A 20,941-nucleotide genomic window follows, 5' to 3' on the forward strand; every position below is an offset into this window, starting at 1 on the left:
TATTACTTAATTTTTACGGAACCCTATTTTGGGCGTGTCCGACACGCTCTTGGCCAGTTTTTTATTTGAAATCAGGTTTTCTAGCGATGGTTAAGAACATGTTTTATTCAAATCGATTCATGATGTTTACAAGAAATAAGGACAAATTTGAGGAAATTCCCAAGAAATAAATGGCTGTAAATTAAAAAAGCCTCAGGCGCTGTCATAAGATATGAATAAAACACCAAGATTGCTGCAAAACATACCAGCATCTTCAGGGAAGACTCTTGTAGCTGAAGTAACTTGCTTCAAAGCTTTTTCAGGATCTAACCTAAAAAGTAAAAATAATTATATAAAACATAAATACCTGAGAACGTCTTGAAAACGAATCAATAATAGTTATCGATTAAATTAGTTGTATTTACTATTATTACCAGTTATTTTTAAGATCCTGTATTTGCTTGCTGGGCACACTATCAAGGAATTTATGTATAAGTTCAATCACAGCTATTTCAGCATTCCAAGACTTCTGCTGTAAGTCCGCCGCTGTGCAATCAAAGCCAAACATAGTATTATACCTTGTTAAACGTAAAATAGCAAGTCCAATATGTACGTAACATTAGGTCATTCTTACCGATTTCATCACGCCTCGTCAGATTTTCCTCGTAGAAAACGCTAGGATCTACGGCTAGTTCAGGTAAATATACTAGTAAAGTTTTAGTGATCGATTGCAGAATAGCATCAATTCGAGCCTCTTTCATATCTACCACCTACAAATAATAAATGTAAGTACATACATCATGTAAAACGAAATTTTTATTACTTCATATAAATTATCGAAAATTAAGTGCTAGGTAGTTTAGTTACCTCTTTGACAAATAAGTCTACTTCGTCCAATACAGTTTCGATAGCAGTGCAATAAGCTGGTATTTCGAGTGACGTCCAGGTTATTGTGGACAGTCCTGGTAGAAAAGCCTTCTCCATTTTGACAAGCTGAGCTCGAAGAAGCGGCAAATACAGTTTTGGCATACTTCTGCAAATACAGTCTCGTATTAATTCAGTTAGCAAATTTTAAATCAGTATGAAAAAACTTAGTTTATGTAGGTATATTAGTATACTTACCGCCTGATTTGATTATTCCGCTCGACCAGTTGTTTTATTCTTTCACAATTCCCTAATATTTGATCCTTGCAATATGCAACAACTTGAGCAGAGTCTGGTACGCCTTTTAAAAATCAAAACATAATTAATATTGCAAAATAATTATATTATTCATGTTTTAAAGACTATAAATATCCTCGATGATTGAAACTCACTCAAACCTAGTTGCCACATGTATTCAACTTCCCTGATACATTCGGGTATGTAGACGTTGAAATTCACAATATACAAGTTCGTCACAGGATGTCTAATCAAAAGAGGTGCAATCAAACCAAGCCGGACCTGAAATTAAAACATGAAAATACGAACTCCGTAAATAACGATTCAATATCAATGTAGCGATAGCCGCGCATGACCCACTATGTAGGTACTGAGCCCAAAACAAGCTATAAGGAATACAGGAAACAACCTACGTTTAAGAACTAGTTCTACTTATGATCATGTCATGGTTTTATTTGGTCAACGATACAGTGTTTGGCTCACCTGGCCAACATTTTCAGCCCAAGCTTTATGATAAATTAGTTCATACTCCGTAAATACAATATACATGACGTTGAACAATTTGATACATCTTTGTGTATTCTGAAATGAAAACCCTTTTTATAATCAATCAAAATCTAAATTCTCATAAATTTCCATGTAGTTACTTGATACCTACCATATGGGTTATGACTTCATCGTGCTTCTGAAATTCATTCATAGGATGTTGAATGTTTTTGTCGTAGAATCTTATCCACATAATTCTTCCCGCAACCGGAGGCATATTCCTTGGCAATTCAGGATTTTCTCTCTCCTCATTATACCTTTAAATAATTATTTATAATTTAACAGGTTCCCTGTCCCGAAGCAATGTGGAGCGTTTTTTTGTCACGTCTCCATAGTAATGATAAACACACACACAAACATCACTCCTGCATTCCCAAATGGGGTAGGCAGAGCGGCTTCGGACCCACTTTTAGCAATTTTAGGTTTTAGGTTATTTTAGGTTAGTAATGTTAAAGTTATTTAATAACGCCAATGTAATGTCCCCATAGTAATTTTCATTGGTTATCTAAGGTTCGAGAATACAAATAATATAATACGTAATAAAATTTATTATTTATCGAAAGAACAACTGCATTATTTAAATCACTGGTCATTCGTGGACGTACCAGTAAGGTCCATCCATGAATCATCAGTAAGGTCGCATGAGGGGCATGTACCTCATAGACAGGGAACCTGTTAAATATGGAACTGATGCACAATTAAGTACAGGTGATGACGATCGCAAAATGACTTATTTTTACCTGTCGCGAATAGACTCGATTTCGCCAGTGTATTTGCTTATCAAGTCGTAGTATTGATCTTCGAGGTACAAGCATTCAAGTTGGAGTTTCTCGAATCTATGCAACAAATGCAGTGCGATTTCCGTAGTGGGACACTTATTGACGCTCTGTAATAGAATAAATAAATACCACACATGAAAATTTTAAAAACAAACCTAAATGCAAATTGTTTTTAATGTAATTAAATTTGATACTTAAATTTATCATGAAGTTTTCTAATAACAGTTCCTGGTTAGCTACACTGTCTTTGTAGGTTTTAAAGTCTCTATCAAAATCCGGGCGTCTGAAAAAGTTGTGACAACAAGTATAAGTAAATAAAAGTACTCAGTATAATAAATAGCGATATTGATGAATATTTACCTATGATCCATAGCATCATAAGTTTTTGTGGAAATTGCTTTAAAAAGCTTATTAAAGTTTGCAGCGTATTCTTCGATGCCCTCCAGAGTCGTTTTGTTTAAAACATAGTACGTGATATAAGTTTGGAACAAATCGATAATCTGGGGAAGAAATCGTCTCAAAGGAATATTATGAAGGTCTCTTATAGCAATTATCTGTATTTATCCGTACGTACCTTCAAAACCCTTTTTCTAAATGTTTCAAATTTTCCGAAAATGTACATTTCAGAGCAACCAAATGGCCTTTCGTCTGCCGCTTCTTGCATCTCTTTTTGCGTCTCAGCATAACACTCCCGATAAAAGCCATACAGGCCGAGACAGAGCTGCAGATATAATTTTATTTTAACCCTAAATCACCACCAGAGCAAATCTCTCTCTCTCTCTCTCTCTCTATCTATCTATCTGTCTTGCTCTGATGATGAACTCTGATCACGTTCGAAACAGTCAGCATAGTGTGGTGGTGATGATAGTTGGGTATGTGTAATAAATATGTGCGTGTTACTCCTTCACGCTAAAACGGCTGGTCGGATTTGGATGAAATTTGCTATGTACATCTGGAATAACACATAGGCTACTTTTTATCCAGATATTCCCACGGGAAAGGGATAAAATCTTGGAATTTAAACCGCTGGATTTAGAGTCTTGAAATTTTAGACAGTTGTTCTTACTTCTTAACACAACATCAATGAAGACCACGATATAAATTTTCAAAATTCCCGGGGGAATTTAATAAAATCCCGGAATTTCAATCGTACCAAGATCGAATAGTTTACGCGTGCTAAGCCGAGGGTAAACTCTAGTACTACATAAAATATCCTCAATCTCACTTCTGAAACTGAACGGTACCACATGACCTTAGATAACAAAGTATAAGCGGGCTAGACTCCTAATGGCGAACATTGTTGTTAAAAGAATTTTAAACTCACCCGAGATTTTTTAATGAAAAAAAGTTTATCCTGGTTCCAAATTGTTTTCCTCCCATTATTGGTCAAGTAATCCATACACATATTAAGTATTTGATTCGTGACTTTGACCAGCAATGTGGAAATTTGTTTAGTGGTATTGTAATAGCGCGACGTTGCAAATATCATCCGCACTGTGTATATCAAACCTGGTATATATTGCTGCATAGTATGGGGATCACATCTGTGAACGAGTGGTTATAAAATATAATTCATCGTATACTCTTTATCATGCGAGTATTTATATTATTATTTTCACGACTTTAGAATATAAACGGTAAAAAAATTGAAGCAGAAGAGATCTAATAAACGAAGAACTTATAAGAATTAAGTACCTGTACAATGGTTCGCAATATTTTTCCAGGGCGTATAAATATTTGACATTATCATACGCTTCATTATAGTAATCTGTTACTTGATTATCCAACTGTCTCCATTTCTGTTGGTTAAAATGTAAACAATAAGTATTTAAGTTACTTAAAAATAAAGTGTTCCTTTGGCCTTAATGTTGGTATTTTTAAATAAAACAAAGTTAAAGCCTAAATTCTTCAAAAAGAAAGTAGAAAATTTGGAAACAAAATTAACCCTACCGTTTGAAATCTCTGGAATCCTAAAGATCATTAAACATACCTTGATGAGCTTGGACTTGGCACGGATGAGCGTGTGAATATACATCTGACAAGGATCGCTTTTGATATGCTCGATGATAGACGTAAAAGTGGTGAGCTGGCGCCTCCAGTGGTCCAGCTCCGCTAAAGGACCTATATTAGAAGGTTCCCGACGAAGCTGCTGACTTTGTACTAAAACCTAGAGGATCGCACAAATATAAATTATATTTTCTAGCGGTAGAAGTTTATAAAATGTCGGTATGCTACCTAAGCAAGTAGAACTTAGGGATACATAAAACCACGATGCTTTCATATAACCTGACTCCTGGTTACAGATGCGTTGCGCGTGCTTTGATGCGTTAAGTAACTTAATATTATTACTTGCTTATAGACTTTCGTTAACAATTGATCGATAGATATTATAATTAATTAATACTGACTGAACTTAGTAACCAACCACAATGCCAGTTTATGTACTGTGCAGTTTGAAGGCATTTGATTTGGGCGATATATTAGGTATAAAGAAATTGATTACCATGGTTATTTGCTTCATCCATTGTTTCACGAAAGTGCAGATTTCCTCTAAAACGTAGGTCTTAGTAATGGCAAGTTTCATTTTCTCTTGATCGGCAAGCTCTTCCTCATACAGTGTCAGGTTTACCTTGAACCTTGTACAGCAGTCCAGATCGATTTTCGTTTCTTTTTAAAAATATATCAATGCTTTATTTAACAAATCAGAGAACATGAAAACCTGTAGATCTTATTATTATTTCATGCTGGACAAATCGAATAAAATTACTAATCTAAGTGAAGTTATCACAATGATTTGAGAATAATTATGAATAAGTACTCAATTTACTTACTAGCCAGGTAATCGATAAACAACATGACTTTAGACACGTATGTTTTTATGATATCCTGGCTTTTCGGATTAGGAGGGTTGATATCGCCCCACGCTTTGCATTCCTTCAGTGCTGGAATATACACCCTGTCCATAGTCTTGTAAATAGCAGATACAATATTCTCAGTCTGCTGATCTATATCGAGGTATACTAAATAGTAGTCCTGAAAGTAACAAAGAGAATTTGCAGGCCATAAATGTAAGTTAACGCTCGAAATAATTTTATTTGTAACTAGGTTTTACCTGCGGTTTCGCACGCGTCAACCATAAACATTTCAAAGAAGCAAGCAATCAAGCAAAACAAGCAAGCATGCAAGCAAGCGTGCAAGCCAGAAGGCAAGCAAGCATGCAAGCAAGCATGCAAGCAAGCAAGCAAGCATGCAAGCAATAATGCAAGCAAACAGAGTTAGTAACGCCAGTGGTGGTAGTGAAAATCAGTTCATCAACATCATCAGTTCGTTTATCGCTATCCCGCCGGAACTATGCTATTTTCCGGGATAAAAACTATCCTATGTCCTTCCCCGGGACTCAAACTATCTGTATACCGAATTTCATCTAAATCAGTAGATCGAGAGATTACCCCCTGCAACCTCACAAACACACAAACTCACAAACTTTACCTCTTTATAATATTAGTATAGATAAAGTTAAGTGTTCATACATCTGCTACATTCTTGGTGTCGATGGCTTTGTTTTTGATTCTGTACATGGCAACGCATTTCCCTTCGGTGCCTATTGTTGAAGAGTCCGAAAGATACGTTCGCTCCATCCACCCTTTCTGATTTGGGACAAACCGGCCAGATTCTAAATGTTGGGATAAAAAATATTGTTATATAAGAATATGTTCATAAGTATGCACCGAAGTATTCATCGCACGGTAAGACGTTAGTGAGCCATGGAGTCGACATTAGCAAGATAATTATACTCGTATTCATACTCATACTCAATCATTTCTTTAAGTAGTGATTTTAGTTTTATAATCAAGGACAAGAATGTCGACGAGTAGGTATATTATATCCCATCAAAACATAAATATGTGAAATGAGAGCCAAGTTCAATATTATGATATATGCCTTGATTGTTGACTTTAACGACAAAAGTTGTAAAAATACAAACATTGGAACATAGAACCTCCTCCTTTTTTGAAGTCGGTTAAAAAAGACAGGAAAAAATATTGTAAGCAGGCTTGAGCCTATCGGGGATGAGTTCAACTCACTGTATCCTATTTTTATTCCTATCTATAACTTTGAAGGCCAATATAAGTTCAAGCTATGTGCGTGGAAAGAGGGGATGAGGACCCAATTCTTTCTCTATGCACCGGGACCCTTGACCACTTAGCTACGCCACTGGATTTAGCTCGTTACGTGGAAACCCCGCATTATCAAAACCGTTTGGTAAGAGCTGCAAGCGCACTCCATCTTAGACTGCCTATAATCTGCTTAGCTTCATAGGTACCTACGAGTTTGTGGTCAAACGCATACAATCAAAGAAACCGACTTGCGTATCTTTGTGCTACAAATACCATATTGACAACCCATAGGTACATTTTCCCAGAAATCATAGTGAAATTGAAAATGAAAAGGTTCCATCCTGGTACTTTATTCAGTTTCCTCGACTGTACCTATTACTATTAAGTATGCATATATTTGAATCACCAAGAGTTTGTTTATCTTTCTGCGATCATAATCTACATATTTACGTTTGGAAGTAGTTGTTTTTACTAAGATAAGTTGATGCCTCAGAGTAATGTAGAGTGGATGTAAATGATGTGACTTTTATTAAGTGCAGCTGATATCAGAGTGCGAGTAAGAAGGGAGTTCTTAAGTCTTAAGTATAAACATTAAAACATCGAATATTAACCCATTTTCAATGGCGGTAATAATGCATCACATAGTACTATACAATTGCGGCCTCCTTCAGCGACAGCACTGTCCATCAATTCTACATGAATGTCGGCGTCAAACACACCTTCCTGTAATTAGCAAAAGTAAAAATTGCCCTGTAGAAGTGTTTTAATAAAGCAAACTAGCAAAAAGCACATGAGCAGATCCATGATCCGTATTGGCAACATCTGAAGCCCAAATTAGACTATTAAATTCGAAAATCGAAGTTCCTCTCACTCTCGTGTTAAACAATATTTAAGCGTCAGCGGGATGGCAAGACACGAAGTTCGAATTTTGCACTTCGTATTATAGGCCTGCAATAAAAATCGTGCAAGTCGCGGGTGACACTCCTTCCCGGCCCGGATAATACCGATATGGAAATACCGACCCTGTTTTTAGTGTACACGCCCATAGAAGCTCTTGTCAGTTTCTTTGGGCGTGTACACAAAAAACAGCGCCGGTATTTCCATGTCGGTGTTATCTGGGCCGGGAAAGAGTGTCACCCCAAGTGGCATTACATTGCGATGCGAGGTTGCGAAGCGAACGAGTATGAAGCGGTTAACCGAATCGAGCGCCGCCATGTAGGTACCTAGTGCAACTTCAACGATTTCCTTCCAGTACCACTACCATGAGTTTACAGTGACCGTACTCGATAGCGATGGCGTAAATTATTTGTATGGAGAATTGTACAGCGCCTCTACAAATAATTTACGCCGTCGCTATCGAGTACGGTCACTGTAAACTCATGGTAGTGGTAGGTACTGCAGGGCTACTACGAAACTCGAAGTTCGTGTCGTACCGTCCCTCTCGCTCTCGTATTAAATTGTATAAGTATCAAAGAGACCGCACGACACGAACTTCGAGTTTCGAGTTTCGTAGTAGCCCTGCTGATCTAAACCAGGCTTTAAATTACTTTTTCGCTACGATACGACATACAAGGCAAGTGTAAGTAAGCAAAAAAATAAGCGTAAATATTCAGGTTTTCCTGACTACCAAAGCAATTAGACGCTCGTTAATTTCTTTAGGCACATAGTCAATGCCTTAGGCAGTTTTCCGCAATTTTTTGTGTTCTAGGAAAACGAACATTTTTGGAGGTACCTACAGTCAAGGGCAAAGATATATAGACACGGCCAAAGTTGCAAAAATATGTATACACGGCCTTAATGTTAAGTGCATAAAGTCGTGTATACATATTCTTGTAACTTTGGCCGTGTCGATATCTTTGCCCTTGACTTGACTGTACCTACACCATAAATGATTTACATCTGTGTAAGTATTTTTCGTCCGTCCTCATGAAATAATCTTATTTTTCGAAGGCACACCAACTAATGACCACGGTACACCAGTGCCGCGGCACACACTTTGCGGACCACTGCCTTAGGCCCAGGCCGCACTACGACTACGGCTAAACCGCCGCGGTTTTCAACCGCGTGACTTTGTGAATCAAGTAAACTAATGCAAGCGTCCGCACTGGCGGTTTTAAGTTTACTTGTATAAAAAACGCACGCGATTAAAAACCGCGGTGGTTTAGCCGTAGTGCGGCCTCGGCCAAGGCATATAAAATGTGTGAATTGCGTGACCTACACATGACAAACAGATTCCAGCTTACAAACTGGTGAAAACATGTACAGGTAAGTAGGTACTTTAAAATTAAGTTTCAACAGATCAGAACGTTACATGTTGGCAGTTCGCAATTATGTAATGCGGTCAGGCTGAACTGGCCCTAAGGAAATACGTTAGTACCAAACTCTACACCCATTGGGAAGCCAATTTAGGTAAAAAGATTCAAGACCTAAATCAATGAGATCTTTCCATGACCTTTTCTAAAATTTACATTGGTACCATATCGTACTTATTCATATTAGTAGTCACCAGTATTGATATCTGCCACAGCGGAGCGTGCAAAAATATTTGACACGTCCTTCCGGCCCGAGAAATAGAGTCGTATCAGATATTTATGCACGCTCGTTGTGTCAGATATTGGTGCTGGTGACTGTACCTACATATCTATGTAATGTCTGGATTAGATTTACCAGTAAATTACCTACTTAAAGAAAAACTCACTAACCAGCACATATTCATTGCTCTTATTCAAGATAGCGGCTGCATTCTCAAGTAAAAACCTGTGCTGAGTTTTCAGGCCTCCCATGCGATTGTTACGGGCCTCCTTTGCCTTAGCCTACAAAATAAAAGTCAATTCATAATTCAGTATCAAGCAATTACTTTAATAAAACATTCATATCTAATCCGAAAGGTTATTTACTTGTTTGTCTTTGTAAGACTCGTGACCCAATGCCAAAGCGCTCATTGATAATTTACTTTTCTTCTGAATATCCTTCAAACGGGAGCTGACGTCGAGAATTGCCTCGAGTGCCGTCCGGTCCACTTCGACGCGCTCAGTATCAGTCGGCGGCGCCTGCTTCTGGAACATGGATTGCTTCCGCGACATCCTCCTTGTAATGTCTTCGATCTTACCAGCTGCCTCATCGGCTGCTTTTTGTTTTTCAGCATCATCTCCGCCCTCACCACCCTCCACCTTTGGGGACTCGCCCTCGTCAGCCATGACTTCAACAAATTACTTTTAAAGTAACAAAACAATAATAATAACAGCGCAGCGGAGAAGCTTCTCTACACAACGCGCTGACGTGAATGTCAGACACACGTATAAATATTTCAATCGAAATTCAAATAAAAGAAACTTTTTTTTTAAAATTCGAATTATGAACGACGGGCGCTTAGCTTCCAAAGAGAGTTTCATTCATAGAGGTAGGAGCATGGATGTATTTGGGTAGTATGGGGGTAGTACGTCCATGGGTAGGAGAGCTGGCTTATTCATCTGAGACTGAGATCTGTGATTTTATTACTATGATCTATGGTATTCAACCAGGCTTTACGCTGCTGATCAGTCTACCTTACATAAAGAACCTAAAGTAAAGCTGATTTTACACGCTGCGTACATAATTCGCTCGAGAGTTTTTCAACGTCTGTTAAAAAACCGTTTAAATGACAGAAATTGAAACTCATTTGTACACCATGATAACTGCTTTAAATTGCAAATTGTTAATTACTGAGCACTGTTGGATTTTTACATTGGGATGTTCAAAAAGACTTGGAAAACTTGACCACGTGCTGTATGGGTTCAATCCCCAATGCACCACTTTTTAAGGGATAAATTAAAAAAATTAAAAAATATACCATTGACAACATGTGACCACAGAGGTATTATCAGAGGGGGGTCAGTTGCCTATACCGTGTACTAATTCACATCGATAGCCCCGCCATCTCCTTTGTTTAATGTAAAATAAAACAGATTGTTGTTATTTGTTTCAAATAGATGTCGCTGTAAGTTTGACATCACAAAATTTTATTTATTCAAAAATATTCTGTCGTTGATAATTACCGCAAAAATGAACTTTACTTTCGAAATTGACAATCGTATTCCTAATATAATAAATAATAAAATAATATAATATAATAGTCTCATAATTGCATCCGCTCAGTCGTTACAATTTTTTTTTGTGTAGCAACCCTCTGTCAGGGGTCTATTCGCGCGCAACAAGGAAAAGGATGGCTACGTAACAATCTAAACTCAGACCACATAAAAAGTAAAGACAATGCTGCAAACGGAAAAGTGAGGCTGGTTTGAACTTAACAAGACTGAATTCAAGCGGTCCTACCAGCCCTGTTTTTACTTTTTATGTGGTTTGAGCTGGGAGCAAAACCAGTAAAGTAAAAGAATACCTGTGTGTGACTAGCTATACGTATGGCTATATACAGCAATGGTACTTGTTAAGAAATGTAGACGGCGCTTCAAAACCTTCTGCATAATGAGCAGAGAGAGGGCTCTCTTATGCTTGTATATTATACTACTCTTTGGGTATTATTATTAAAACAGTGCGAAACAGAAAAATATTTAAATGAACGTGGCAAAAAACGGAACTAACGCGGCTTACTTTCAAAACTTCACTTTTGTGACTAGTGTTTGTTTACCCGCGGCTTTGCGCGCAAACCATAATATATCCAGTAGTTGAATTAAAAATCTGGGATTTTAACTGAATACTCGAAGGAATCCGCAAAAATAACATCGTGAATTTCATTAAAACACTGGTGCGAAGTTTCATATCTCTAATCGTGCAATTTATTTTTTTAGATTTAATCCGATTCCGTATGTTTAATATGATAACAAGTCTACATAGCAAATTTTTTTTTACACATCCTAAAACATAAATAAACCGGAAGTATCCAGAGGAGCTGATACTCGATTAAACACTAGATCAAGAGCAAATAATAAAATACTTGGGGAACACCGCGCATTTACTAAATACATATAAATAATAAATAGCCACAGTCTTTATGATGTTTTAAAACTTTAAAGGGATATGGATACTAACTAGTAAAGAGTGAGTGGGTACTAGCGACTTAAGTAACTTAAATTAATTACAGTATTTATGGCTTCAACTGTAATTTAATGTTAAATTATTGTTGATTGTTAAAATTAATAACAAAAAATACGCAGAATCGATCATTTTTAAAACTGCGAGGCAAAATGCATGACTTTTTTATAAACAGTACTGAAGACAACTAACAGGTGGCGCAGCTGATCACTTTAACTGTCAAATTCTGATATATTATTTTCAACCCTCTAAATGCATGCATCTGTCATCTGTCATGTCAAAACTATCATAAAATGAAATAATCTGCAGATTTCAGCGGGAGTCTGGAAATTAAAATTATTGCAAGCAAATTACTCTTTTTGGTACTTTAAAAATGCGTCGCAACTGGAGAGGCCGTTATAAAAATAATTGGTATCGATCCCGCAACCAGCAAAACTCGAATAATTCTGATAACCAAAGTGTGCACAACTCTTCTACACGGCCTAACACTACTGCAAGCACTTCAAGAGCACCGGCTAACCAGTTGCCTATCATAGTTCCGATAAACGCTGGAAACAATGTCTGGAACCTATACTTACCTTCACAAGGTACGTAACTAATGTGAAAACAATTATAAAATAAGTTATTCAAGAATTATGTTCATTAAACTACAAAATGTTTTCAGACCAAACTAACGCGGAGTTCACTGATCACATAAACTGTTTTAAGGCATTCATTGAGAAGAATAAGAATATGTTTGATTTGGAGAAGATTGACCAAACTCGAAGTGTGCCTTTAGATGTACAAACTTTACTAAATGACACAGAATTTATTAGTAGCTGGCCAACATTCAATTCAGATATATTCGAGAAGCCTGAACTTACATTACCACTGCTGGAATATAGTTTACATGAGGTAGATTTTTTCACTTAAGTATAAATTTGGACATATGCAACCTCTATGCAACTGAGCTAAACTATTGAGCACTAGCCCATGTAGCTGTAATTTAATTTAAGTAATCAGCTGTAGAATTATGTGAATGTACTATGTCACATTCCATAAATTAAATTACCTGGGCGACCGAGCTTTGCTCGGGCTAAAACTCGATAGTAAGCATTTTCCCAGAGATAAGACCATGCTAGATCGATTTGTCATCCCCGAAAACACCTACATACCGAATTTCATCGAAATCGGAGCTGTTTCTGAGATTCTGATTATATATTTATATATATAAGAATTGCTTGTTTAAAGGTATATAAATTCTCAACTCAAGTAACCTCTATTATACGGTAAACATTTTCTATTTCAGAGTCTCAAATGTGAATCTAAGATAAAAGTAAGAATTCTGAATCATCAGCCAGTTATACCACTCTCAAATCTGAAAGTCAATTATTTTGGTAAATTTTAATATCTTTAGTAAATATTTTTTTGCAATTATGTAAATTTTGTGCTACAGTTTTCTTCCGGGGGTCCAGTTTTTATTTAGATTTATACTTATGTTTCAGGCAAATTGGTCACCATCAAAGGCACGGTAATCCGAGTAGGTAGTGTAGGGCTTACTTGTACGAGCATGGCATTTGAATGCACTAGCTGTCATAGCGTGCAAGCTGTAGTACAACCACAAGGCATATTCACAGGTGAGACATGTTCAACCTGGTAGATATATGGGTAATTTATTGAATCCTGTGTTACTTTGCATAGGTCTATGGACCAATATGCAATGAACTTTAAACCATTACTTCGATCACCTGGAACCTTTATGATAGCTATGCACATAATAATATATGTATATATTATAGTTCACCTATCTTTAAATTTTCCTTTCTAGTTTAGGTTAGCTTGAAAAGATCCCTTTTAGGGAAAAGTTTGCCTTTGTACTCTTTTTGTTTTGTTGTTTTTTTGTGTTATTTTGTGTTTTATGTACAATAAAGTATTTACATACATACATACATATATTGACACATTTCAGACTCAACCAGAGTTCATCATCAGAGCAACACAACCATTCACCATGTTTCTAGATTTTAACGAACCAAAACAATCATTTAAATTTGTCTGATTATTGTGACTTGGGAATTCACATATGATAATTATTATATTACAAAAATTGATATGTATGTAGGTACCTTTGTTTTTTGTACTGCTTATGGTATTCAATAATGAGTTGGGTGATTATTCTGGCGTTTCAACCACCTAATTTTTCTGTTCACATTTTTTTACGAATTGTCTGTAGATTTTGATGTCGTCCGTTATTCCTGAGTATTCCATAGAGTTCCTGTATTTCTACCTGATAACTAAAAAACTGTATCAGAATATTCGGTCATTTTTACAGAGAAATTTTTCAGAAAAATGAAACTGTTCAAATGCTTGAATAATCGCCCAGTCATTGTATTGTATTTCCTAAAACAGTACTTACTAATAAAATAATTAAGTACTACAGCATAATAATTATTACCTTGCTCTTTCACTACCACTGCTTCACTCCTCTGTAGTGAAGGAGCAATTTAAAAAGCATAGGTTCATTCATGTAGACCTCCAAAAAAACACTTGAATCAGTGAAGTAGGTAATTATTTTTTTGTATTATTTATTCTTTTCAGCTCCCAACTTCTGTCAATCTTGCCAAAGTGGTTCAAAGTTTGACCCATTGCAGTCATCACCATTCACAAACACTATAGATTGCCAGGTGGCTAAAATCCAAGAAATACAGTCTCAGGTAACATTGCATTCAATAAACTTCAGAGAAATAAAATCTGGATGTTGTACCGTTTTTACTAAATATAATGTTTTTGATCGTAATTTCAGAGCATCTCAGGAACTATACCAAGAAGTGTGGAGATTGAATTAAAAGGAGATCTAGTTGGCATGGCATGTCCAGGAGACGTTCTTTCTGTAACTGGTATAGTACAAGTATGTACGAATTAACATAATTCTAGGGTTTTCCGACAGGCGAAATATCACTAGATGGTGTTAGTATCGTGAGTTCCGTTTAACATTTGTCATGCGTCATATTGGTGATTGGTTAAATAACTAACTGAGCAAATCGCAAGCAAGACTGAAACGTTAAAAGGACCTCACGTTACCAACGCCATCTAGCGATACTTCGCTTGTCAAACCCTCATTTGCATTGCATTCTATGTAAAGTTATAGTCTCCATGAAGTAAGTGATATTGTTTTTTTTTCTGCATAGGTCCGTGGAGAAAGTAAAGGCGGTGAAGATGGCAAAAGAGCAGCACGTCTTCTACAATTATACATAGAAGCAGTATCCATTCATAGCCAGAGAAACCTTAGCAATCCAACTCTTGCATTCACCCTCAAAGACTATTATGCCATTCAAGTAAGTTTAAACTTATAAACTTTATCCTTCAGTTGGACGAATGCATCACGCTGCGAGTTAAATAACGTATCATAAGTGATCAATCTAGAGCGCCGCAATATAATTATTTTCCTCGCCAATTTATGTAAGTAGGTACAGGTACCCGGCCAACGAATCATAATCATCATCATCAGCCTATGTTCGTCCACTGTTGGACATAGGCCTCTACCATGGCACGCCACTGAGCACGATCCTCGACCACTCTCATCCAGCTCTTGCCAGCCGCCCAGCGAAGATCATCGCTCCACCGAGTCTGAGGACGTCCTACGTTATGTTTGCCGATCCGTGGTCTTCACTCGAGAACTCGTCTACCCCAACGAATGGCACGCACAAAATAATTTGGGCACGGAATGTTATATGTACTTCATTGATAACATTTTATTTTTGTCCAATGCAAAGACCTATGTCAAAAAACTTAAATGCAACGTCGTAATCTGATTTTTATTATTCTCCTTAAAGAAAGGCATATTCAACAATAACGGATCTCCATCCTTGTACAAGGCTAATATTCTACAATCAATGATATATTTTAAGGAAATTCACGCATCTGAAGACGTATTTCGCCTCTTGGTACACTCGCTCTGCCCAGCAATATTCGGACATGAGGCCGTCAAAGCTGGTCTTATACTCGGACTTATGGGTGGTACTGAGTATGACAATGGACCAAGATCCAATCCTCACGTATTGGTGGTCGGAGACCCAGGACTCGGGAAGTCACAATTGTTACAAGCAGCCGCTCACGCTGCTCCAAGGGGTGAGTACAACAGACCTATGGCACAGCCAGACAACGTAACCCTACCCGTGTTGGTTAGAATCGTCTTAGGGTTTACTTTGATCAAGAATGGTGTTCAGGGTCTCGTAACACAGGCACTTTGAACTCCGAAAGTCGAAAACTAGGCACTGGAAACTCTGAAGACAGAATAACGTAACCTAGCCGTGTTTTTTTTTCAAATCGTTTAAACTAGTAGGTATATTTATTTGCTTTTAAAACTACGTAACATTTATAAGGAAATTTCAAAAAAAAAAATTGTCTGTGGTCCGTGGACTTGTTTAAAATTTGAACTGTCCCTGACTGCAAAAAGTTTAAGAAACCCTACTCTATATATTCCAGGCGTTTACGTGTGCGGTGCATCTGCTTCCGCAGGCGGTTTGACCGTCGCGTTGGGGCGCGAAGCCGGTGGGGACTTCGCATTAGAAGCTGGTGCTTTGGTTCTCGCCGATAAAGGCGTCTGCTGCATTGACGAACTGGATAAGGTGATTGACCTAAATCTATTAACCAGTAGTTACTTTACCTTCGGCTTCGCACGCATAACCCTTGTATCTGGCAGTTGAATTAAAATTTATAGGTTTTACTAAATTAAAAAAGCTTAACAGACTGCTTGGGGAACGCAGTATTACGCTGATAGTGTATGCTAAAAACGCTGCTGCCCGTTTCTCTTATTCGCCTTGTACGACACCCCGCCGACAATTATTAGCAAGCCTCCCACCAGGTGGTATGACGACGTCGTGAGAGTTGCGGGAAGCCGGTGGATGCAAGTGGCGAGTTGTCGTTCATTGTGGCGTTCTAAGGGGGAGGTCTTTGTTCAGCGCTGGACGTCTTCCGGCTGATAATGTACGAAATTACGGTGGTTATTCTCTAGAACAAGGTGGTCTTTAATCTACGTTGTATGAAGAACACCCTTGGAACATTTCATTTCTCCAGGGTTAAGATTTTGGGATTTTACATATAATAAGGGATCCATGTGCATGGACATGTTTACATCGGGATAAAATTTAGCCTACGTGTTGATACTCTGTCTATCACTGAAAACTTCCACAGATGACAGCTCACCACAGTAGCCTGCTAGAAGCGATGGAGCAGCGGCGCGTAAGCGTTGCTAAAGGCGGGGTGGTGTGCAGTTTAGCTGCGCGGGCGACTGTTCTTGCCGCAGCCAATCCTTCCGGCGGAAGCTATAACAGGTGAGATTCCATAGATATGGGAGCGTTCTAGTATTACGTAACGCAATTTGGGGGGAGGGGGTCTTGTAAAACGTTACGATGCGTTACAGGGGGAGGGGGGTCAAAAATCTCCAAAAATATCGTTACGTATTACTTGAATGCCCCCTATGTTGCGTCACTCCCTGCCACAATATTGCAATGTCGGCAGCAAAGGTAACCCTGCGGGACTCCGCACGAATAACAAATGTCAACGAGACACGCTGATCATAAATTAGTTTGACTGAGCATAGGTACTATAACTTTTGTACCTAATTTTATTTATTTTAATGAATTTTATATATTTTTAAAATTGCATACATACCTGTAAAAAGTAAAACTTTGACTTACTGCTATTTGCAGAGCCAAGACTGTAGCAGAAAATTTGAAGCTGAATTCGGCGCTGCTGTCCAGATTCGACCTGGTATTCATTCTGCTAGATCAACCAGACGAGGTTCGTGTCTTGTATTTAATTCTATATAATTTATTTTTTCACCTTTACAATCATTAAAATGTGTACTGGTTTATATTATAGAAAATTGATGCAATGTTGTCAGAACACGTATTAGCATTACATTCTGGTCACAAGCGGCAAAGTTCTGCAAAAAATGCTTTGAACACAACAATCACTACCAGTCAAAGCGACAGTGATGCGTCCTTAAGGTAAGCTATAATATGATTGTTTAAATAATAAGTCATAGATATAAATTTAATATACATTAAATCCAATGTCAGACAGCATTATCATAAAACACATATTACATTAAAATTCATTAAAAACTGTAAAAAATTAAATTACAATTACGATAAAATTAAAACAATAAATAAATTGAATTAATCAATCAAACCTCCCTAAAAATACTATATTTTACTATAGGGATGGAGAAAACATATTGGTAATACTTGTCTTTTTTCGGATATTGTTGATGGTGATACTTGTATAATGTAAGATCCAAGACAGTTAATGGTATGATTATTATGTAATGTAATGATCTTTATCTACACCCATATAGTAAATCCTCAATTATGCGTTCAAAAACCATAGGTAATGACCAGCATTACGACATTGGGTTTTATTGTGAACACGGCTGTATCGTAATGAGATTTCATACATCATTACAGCACTGCGGCGACCACGTTCAGCAGCAGGTAGTCGCGCGCGCAGCGGGCGCAGCTCGTAAGGCAGACATACCTACCTAGTTCTCGTTAATGCAGGTCATTCTCAATGGTTCTTGAACACATGATAGAGGATTTAATATATGGATATAAATAAAATATTGTATGCAATAAACCCACACTCGTGTTTTAAGGACCCCTATTACGATACAGTTGCATAAAATACTATTAATTGGAACTTTAATGTTCAAACAGTTTTCTGTGTTGGAATACAAACTCAATGTTCCTCGCAATTGCTTTTCTGATCATCACTGCAGAATTGTATAACTTGATAACGTTTTATTGCAGCAAAAGACTACGTTTAAGACCTGGTGAAGTGATTGACACTTTGCCTTTGGTTTTACTCCGCAAATACATCGCGTATGCTAGGAGATATGTACACCCGAAGCTGACTAACGATGCAGCGAACGTATTGCAAAGCTTCTATTTAGAATTACGTCAGAACCACCAACGTGACGGGACGCCTATTACAACACGCCAACTTGAAGCTTGTATTAGGTTGACACAGGTAAAGATAAAATTATACCGCTCTAATATTAGAGCTTAGCTCTGTTAAAAGTATCTAGCTTTCGTGAGGTACCTACTTGATGCCGTTATTGTACTGTAATAACTTGAAAGCGTAGCGTAGGACGTCCACCAACGAGATGGACGGATGACCTTGATGTTGGTCGCTTCCAACCGTAGCAACTGGAGGTCTGTTGGAGAAGCCTATGTCAACAGTGGACGTCCTTCGGCTGTTTATGATGATGATACATAATGAAATTAATGAATAAGTTAACAATATATTGATTTCGTTGTATAAGTGCTCGTGCAACGTCGCTTAACGTAATGAGATAGATGTTACAAAGTGTTTGTTTGCCTCGCCGCTCGCCTTATTTCGGTTTGTATGTTAGGACAGTGCAGTTAAATTCATCTAACTATATCATACATATCCTTATCGTACCTACTGCTCTGCTACCTAAATATCTACTCAAAGCTTGAACACTAATCGAAGTCAAGGAACCGAAAATAACATTGAACATTTTGTTAACGTCTACATTTCAAACACTTGGTAATAAGTAATTTGTACATTAGCATTTTTCAAGTTTGACCGTTAAATTTCTAATCTTATTAAAAAGAAGTAGGTATCTACATATAAACTTAGTAACAATCAATTCTTAAAGCATGACTGTGATTATCGCAATTTAATTATGCAGAGGCAATGTTTGCAATAATGACTTCGAAATTGGCACATTAGGTATAGGTAACAAGTTAACAACACAATCGAAAGTAGAAAAATATAAAAAAAAAAAAGTATCCAGAATTAATTCAATAATGGCTTAGCTAGCTAAATAATTGCTATGACGATGTGGAGTAGTAAAGTTATTTTTGAGCATTAAAACTCGGTAATTTACGAGGTGATGTTAGGCACAAGTATAACAACTTTTAAAGTCCGGTCGCGGAGCAGGAAGAATTTCGTACAATGACCTTTCATTATGTGTCTCTGTTGCTCGCGCATGAAAATTTGCCGTCGCGCTAGCACAGATGAATTTGTAAGAATGCGACGTCAAATATTCACGCGCGAGTGACAGAGACAGGTAGTGAGGGTCATTGCGAGAAACTCTTCGTGCTCCGCGACTGTACTTTAGTAAATAGTTTTTGTTTTTGTCAAAACCTAGGTAGTAGGTAGGTTTGTTCAATGAAATTTTAGTTTTAAAACAATAATTATTTTCGGGTGGAGTGAGATGCATACCTACTTAGCGCAAATAGTCAAGAAATACGGGTTCGAATCCCGACCGATGCACCCGAACATCTTTTTCAGATTAAACAATCGATGACAATTTTTTTTCTATTTCCAAACAGGCACGAGCTAGGGCCGGACTAAGAGAAGAAGCAACTGTTCAAGATGCGAATGATGTCATCAGTCTAGTCAAACACAGCCTTATTGATACGTTTAGCGACGAATTTGGGAATATTCAACTATCCCGATCAATAAACGGATCTGGTGTCAGCTCCAGAAACAAAGTAAGTCTAAATCTAACAACTATAAAACAATTTATTGACGGAAATAACGGTTAAATTCATGTAAATGGTTTTCAGTTGAAGAAATTTCTGGATGCTCTAACCAGGCGAGCGCATCAGTTAGGTAAAGACGTTTTCACAAGACAGGAAATGATACAAGTACACAAAGCCGCTGGTGTGGCTGGAGACCCAAACGACCTTATAGAAGCTATGCACACACATTCATACTTGTTGCTGAAAGGCTCTAACTTGTACCAATTAATTGCGTTGTGATATATTCGCTTGTTAGTGTTAAGTTTAAAGCGCTCGGTTGTTTTATGCGATAAATGCAATGTGATAAGCTAATTATCAAACATGCGCTTGCCGCTGCGCTCACCGCGTAAGACAAGTTTGGTGTATTATATTGTATTGTAACTTTTTATTGTACTTACATAAAACATATGAAAATTACAGTTAACAAGAGAAAGAGATGTACAGAGGCGAACTTATCCCCTAAAGGGATCTCTTCCAGTTAACCTTTTGGTGATTGATTATCTGATGCAAATTAATGTGCGTCAAACACAATGACATTGCGTTTAACGCAGAGTTTATCGCATAAAATAACCGAGCGCTTAATAAGTAAATTATACTAAACATATGCTTACAATAACAACTTTTTTATTTATATTTAATAAGTCTATGCTTAATGTACAGTCAGCAGCAGAAGTAGATGTGCAGTTTTGGTGCTCAAAATTATTTAAACACTCTTATAAGCCTTATACCTTGGCAGTAGAGCCGTGTGTAGATCATTTTAAGCACCGTATCCGCTCATCCACCTCTGCTGCTG

At 37.4% G+C, this 20,941-nt stretch overlaps 2 protein-coding genes across 3 annotated transcripts in view; one reads left to right on the forward strand and one right to left on the reverse strand.

Annotated features, from left to right (window-relative positions):
• The window catches only part of kl-3 (dynein heavy chain 8, axonemal kl-3), a 55,930-nt gene extending 45,996 nt beyond the window's left edge, over positions 1-9,934 (reverse strand). Inside the window, exons 1-21 of the mRNA XM_074102094.1 lie at positions 9,481-9,934; positions 9,286-9,396; positions 7,195-7,306; positions 5,996-6,138; positions 5,297-5,498; positions 4,969-5,132; positions 4,456-4,632; positions 4,161-4,264; positions 3,790-4,009; positions 3,040-3,186; positions 2,826-2,965; positions 2,666-2,748; positions 2,427-2,574; positions 1,799-1,943; positions 1,624-1,722; positions 1,296-1,422; positions 1,102-1,204; positions 847-1,012; positions 614-749; positions 414-525; positions 246-310 (exon numbers count right to left, since the gene is read on the reverse strand). Of these exons, the coding sequence (XP_073958195.1) occupies positions 246-310; positions 414-525; positions 614-749; positions 847-1,012; positions 1,102-1,204; positions 1,296-1,422; positions 1,624-1,722; positions 1,799-1,943; positions 2,427-2,574; positions 2,666-2,748; positions 2,826-2,965; positions 3,040-3,186; positions 3,790-4,009; positions 4,161-4,264; positions 4,456-4,632; positions 4,969-5,132; positions 5,297-5,498; positions 5,996-6,138; positions 7,195-7,306; positions 9,286-9,396; positions 9,481-9,780 (3,004 nt within the window). The 5' untranslated portion in view covers positions 9,781-9,934. The remainder of the gene's footprint in view (positions 1-245; positions 311-413; positions 526-613; positions 750-846; positions 1,013-1,101; positions 1,205-1,295; positions 1,423-1,623; positions 1,723-1,798; positions 1,944-2,426; positions 2,575-2,665; positions 2,749-2,825; positions 2,966-3,039; positions 3,187-3,789; positions 4,010-4,160; positions 4,265-4,455; positions 4,633-4,968; positions 5,133-5,296; positions 5,499-5,995; positions 6,139-7,194; positions 7,307-9,285; positions 9,397-9,480) is intronic.
• A 1,974-nt stretch (positions 9,935-11,908) lies between these two features.
• On the forward strand, positions 11,909-20,930 carry LOC141437820 (DNA helicase MCM8-like). 2 transcript variants are annotated; one of them, XM_074101341.1, is made up of 15 exons: positions 11,909-12,198; positions 12,276-12,505; positions 12,900-12,987; positions 13,096-13,227; positions 14,189-14,304; positions 14,394-14,498; positions 14,779-14,925; positions 15,499-15,718; positions 16,076-16,218; positions 16,784-16,923; positions 17,302-17,392; positions 17,474-17,601; positions 18,403-18,622; positions 19,957-20,118; positions 20,194-20,929. In XM_074101341.1, the coding sequence occupies exons 1-15, from the start codon at positions 11,985-11,987 to the stop codon at positions 20,386-20,388; spliced, it is 2,331 nt and encodes a 776-aa protein (XP_073957442.1). In that variant the 5' UTR covers positions 11,909-11,984; the 3' UTR covers positions 20,389-20,929. The 2 variants fall into 2 exon arrangements, with proteins under 2 accessions (XP_073957442.1, XP_073957443.1); XM_074101342.1 differs by lacking the exon at positions 12,276-12,505 and having other exon boundaries at positions 12,086-12,198; positions 20,194-20,930.
• Positions 20,931-20,941: the final 11 nt, after the last annotated feature.

The sequence above is a fragment of the Choristoneura fumiferana genome, chromosome 18 (genome assembly GCF_025370935.1).
Source record: "Choristoneura fumiferana chromosome 18, NRCan_CFum_1, whole genome shotgun sequence".
Taxonomy (NCBI): Eukaryota; Metazoa; Arthropoda; class Insecta; order Lepidoptera; family Tortricidae; genus Choristoneura; species Choristoneura fumiferana.

Excerpts from the sequence above, each read along its gene's own strand:
- LOC141437820 (XM_074101341.1), top strand. The coding sequence starts at position 11,985 with ATGCGTCGCAACTGGAGAGGCCGTTATAAAAATAATTGGTATCGATCC. Across the intron at positions 16,219-16,783 it reads GCATTGACGAACTGGATAAG|ATGACAGCTCACCACAGTAG; the intron begins GTGATTGACCTA and ends AAACTTCCACAG. Across the intron at positions 17,602-18,402 it reads GACAGTGATGCGTCCTTAAG|CAAAAGACTACGTTTAAGAC; the intron begins GTAAGCTATAAT and ends GTTTTATTGCAG.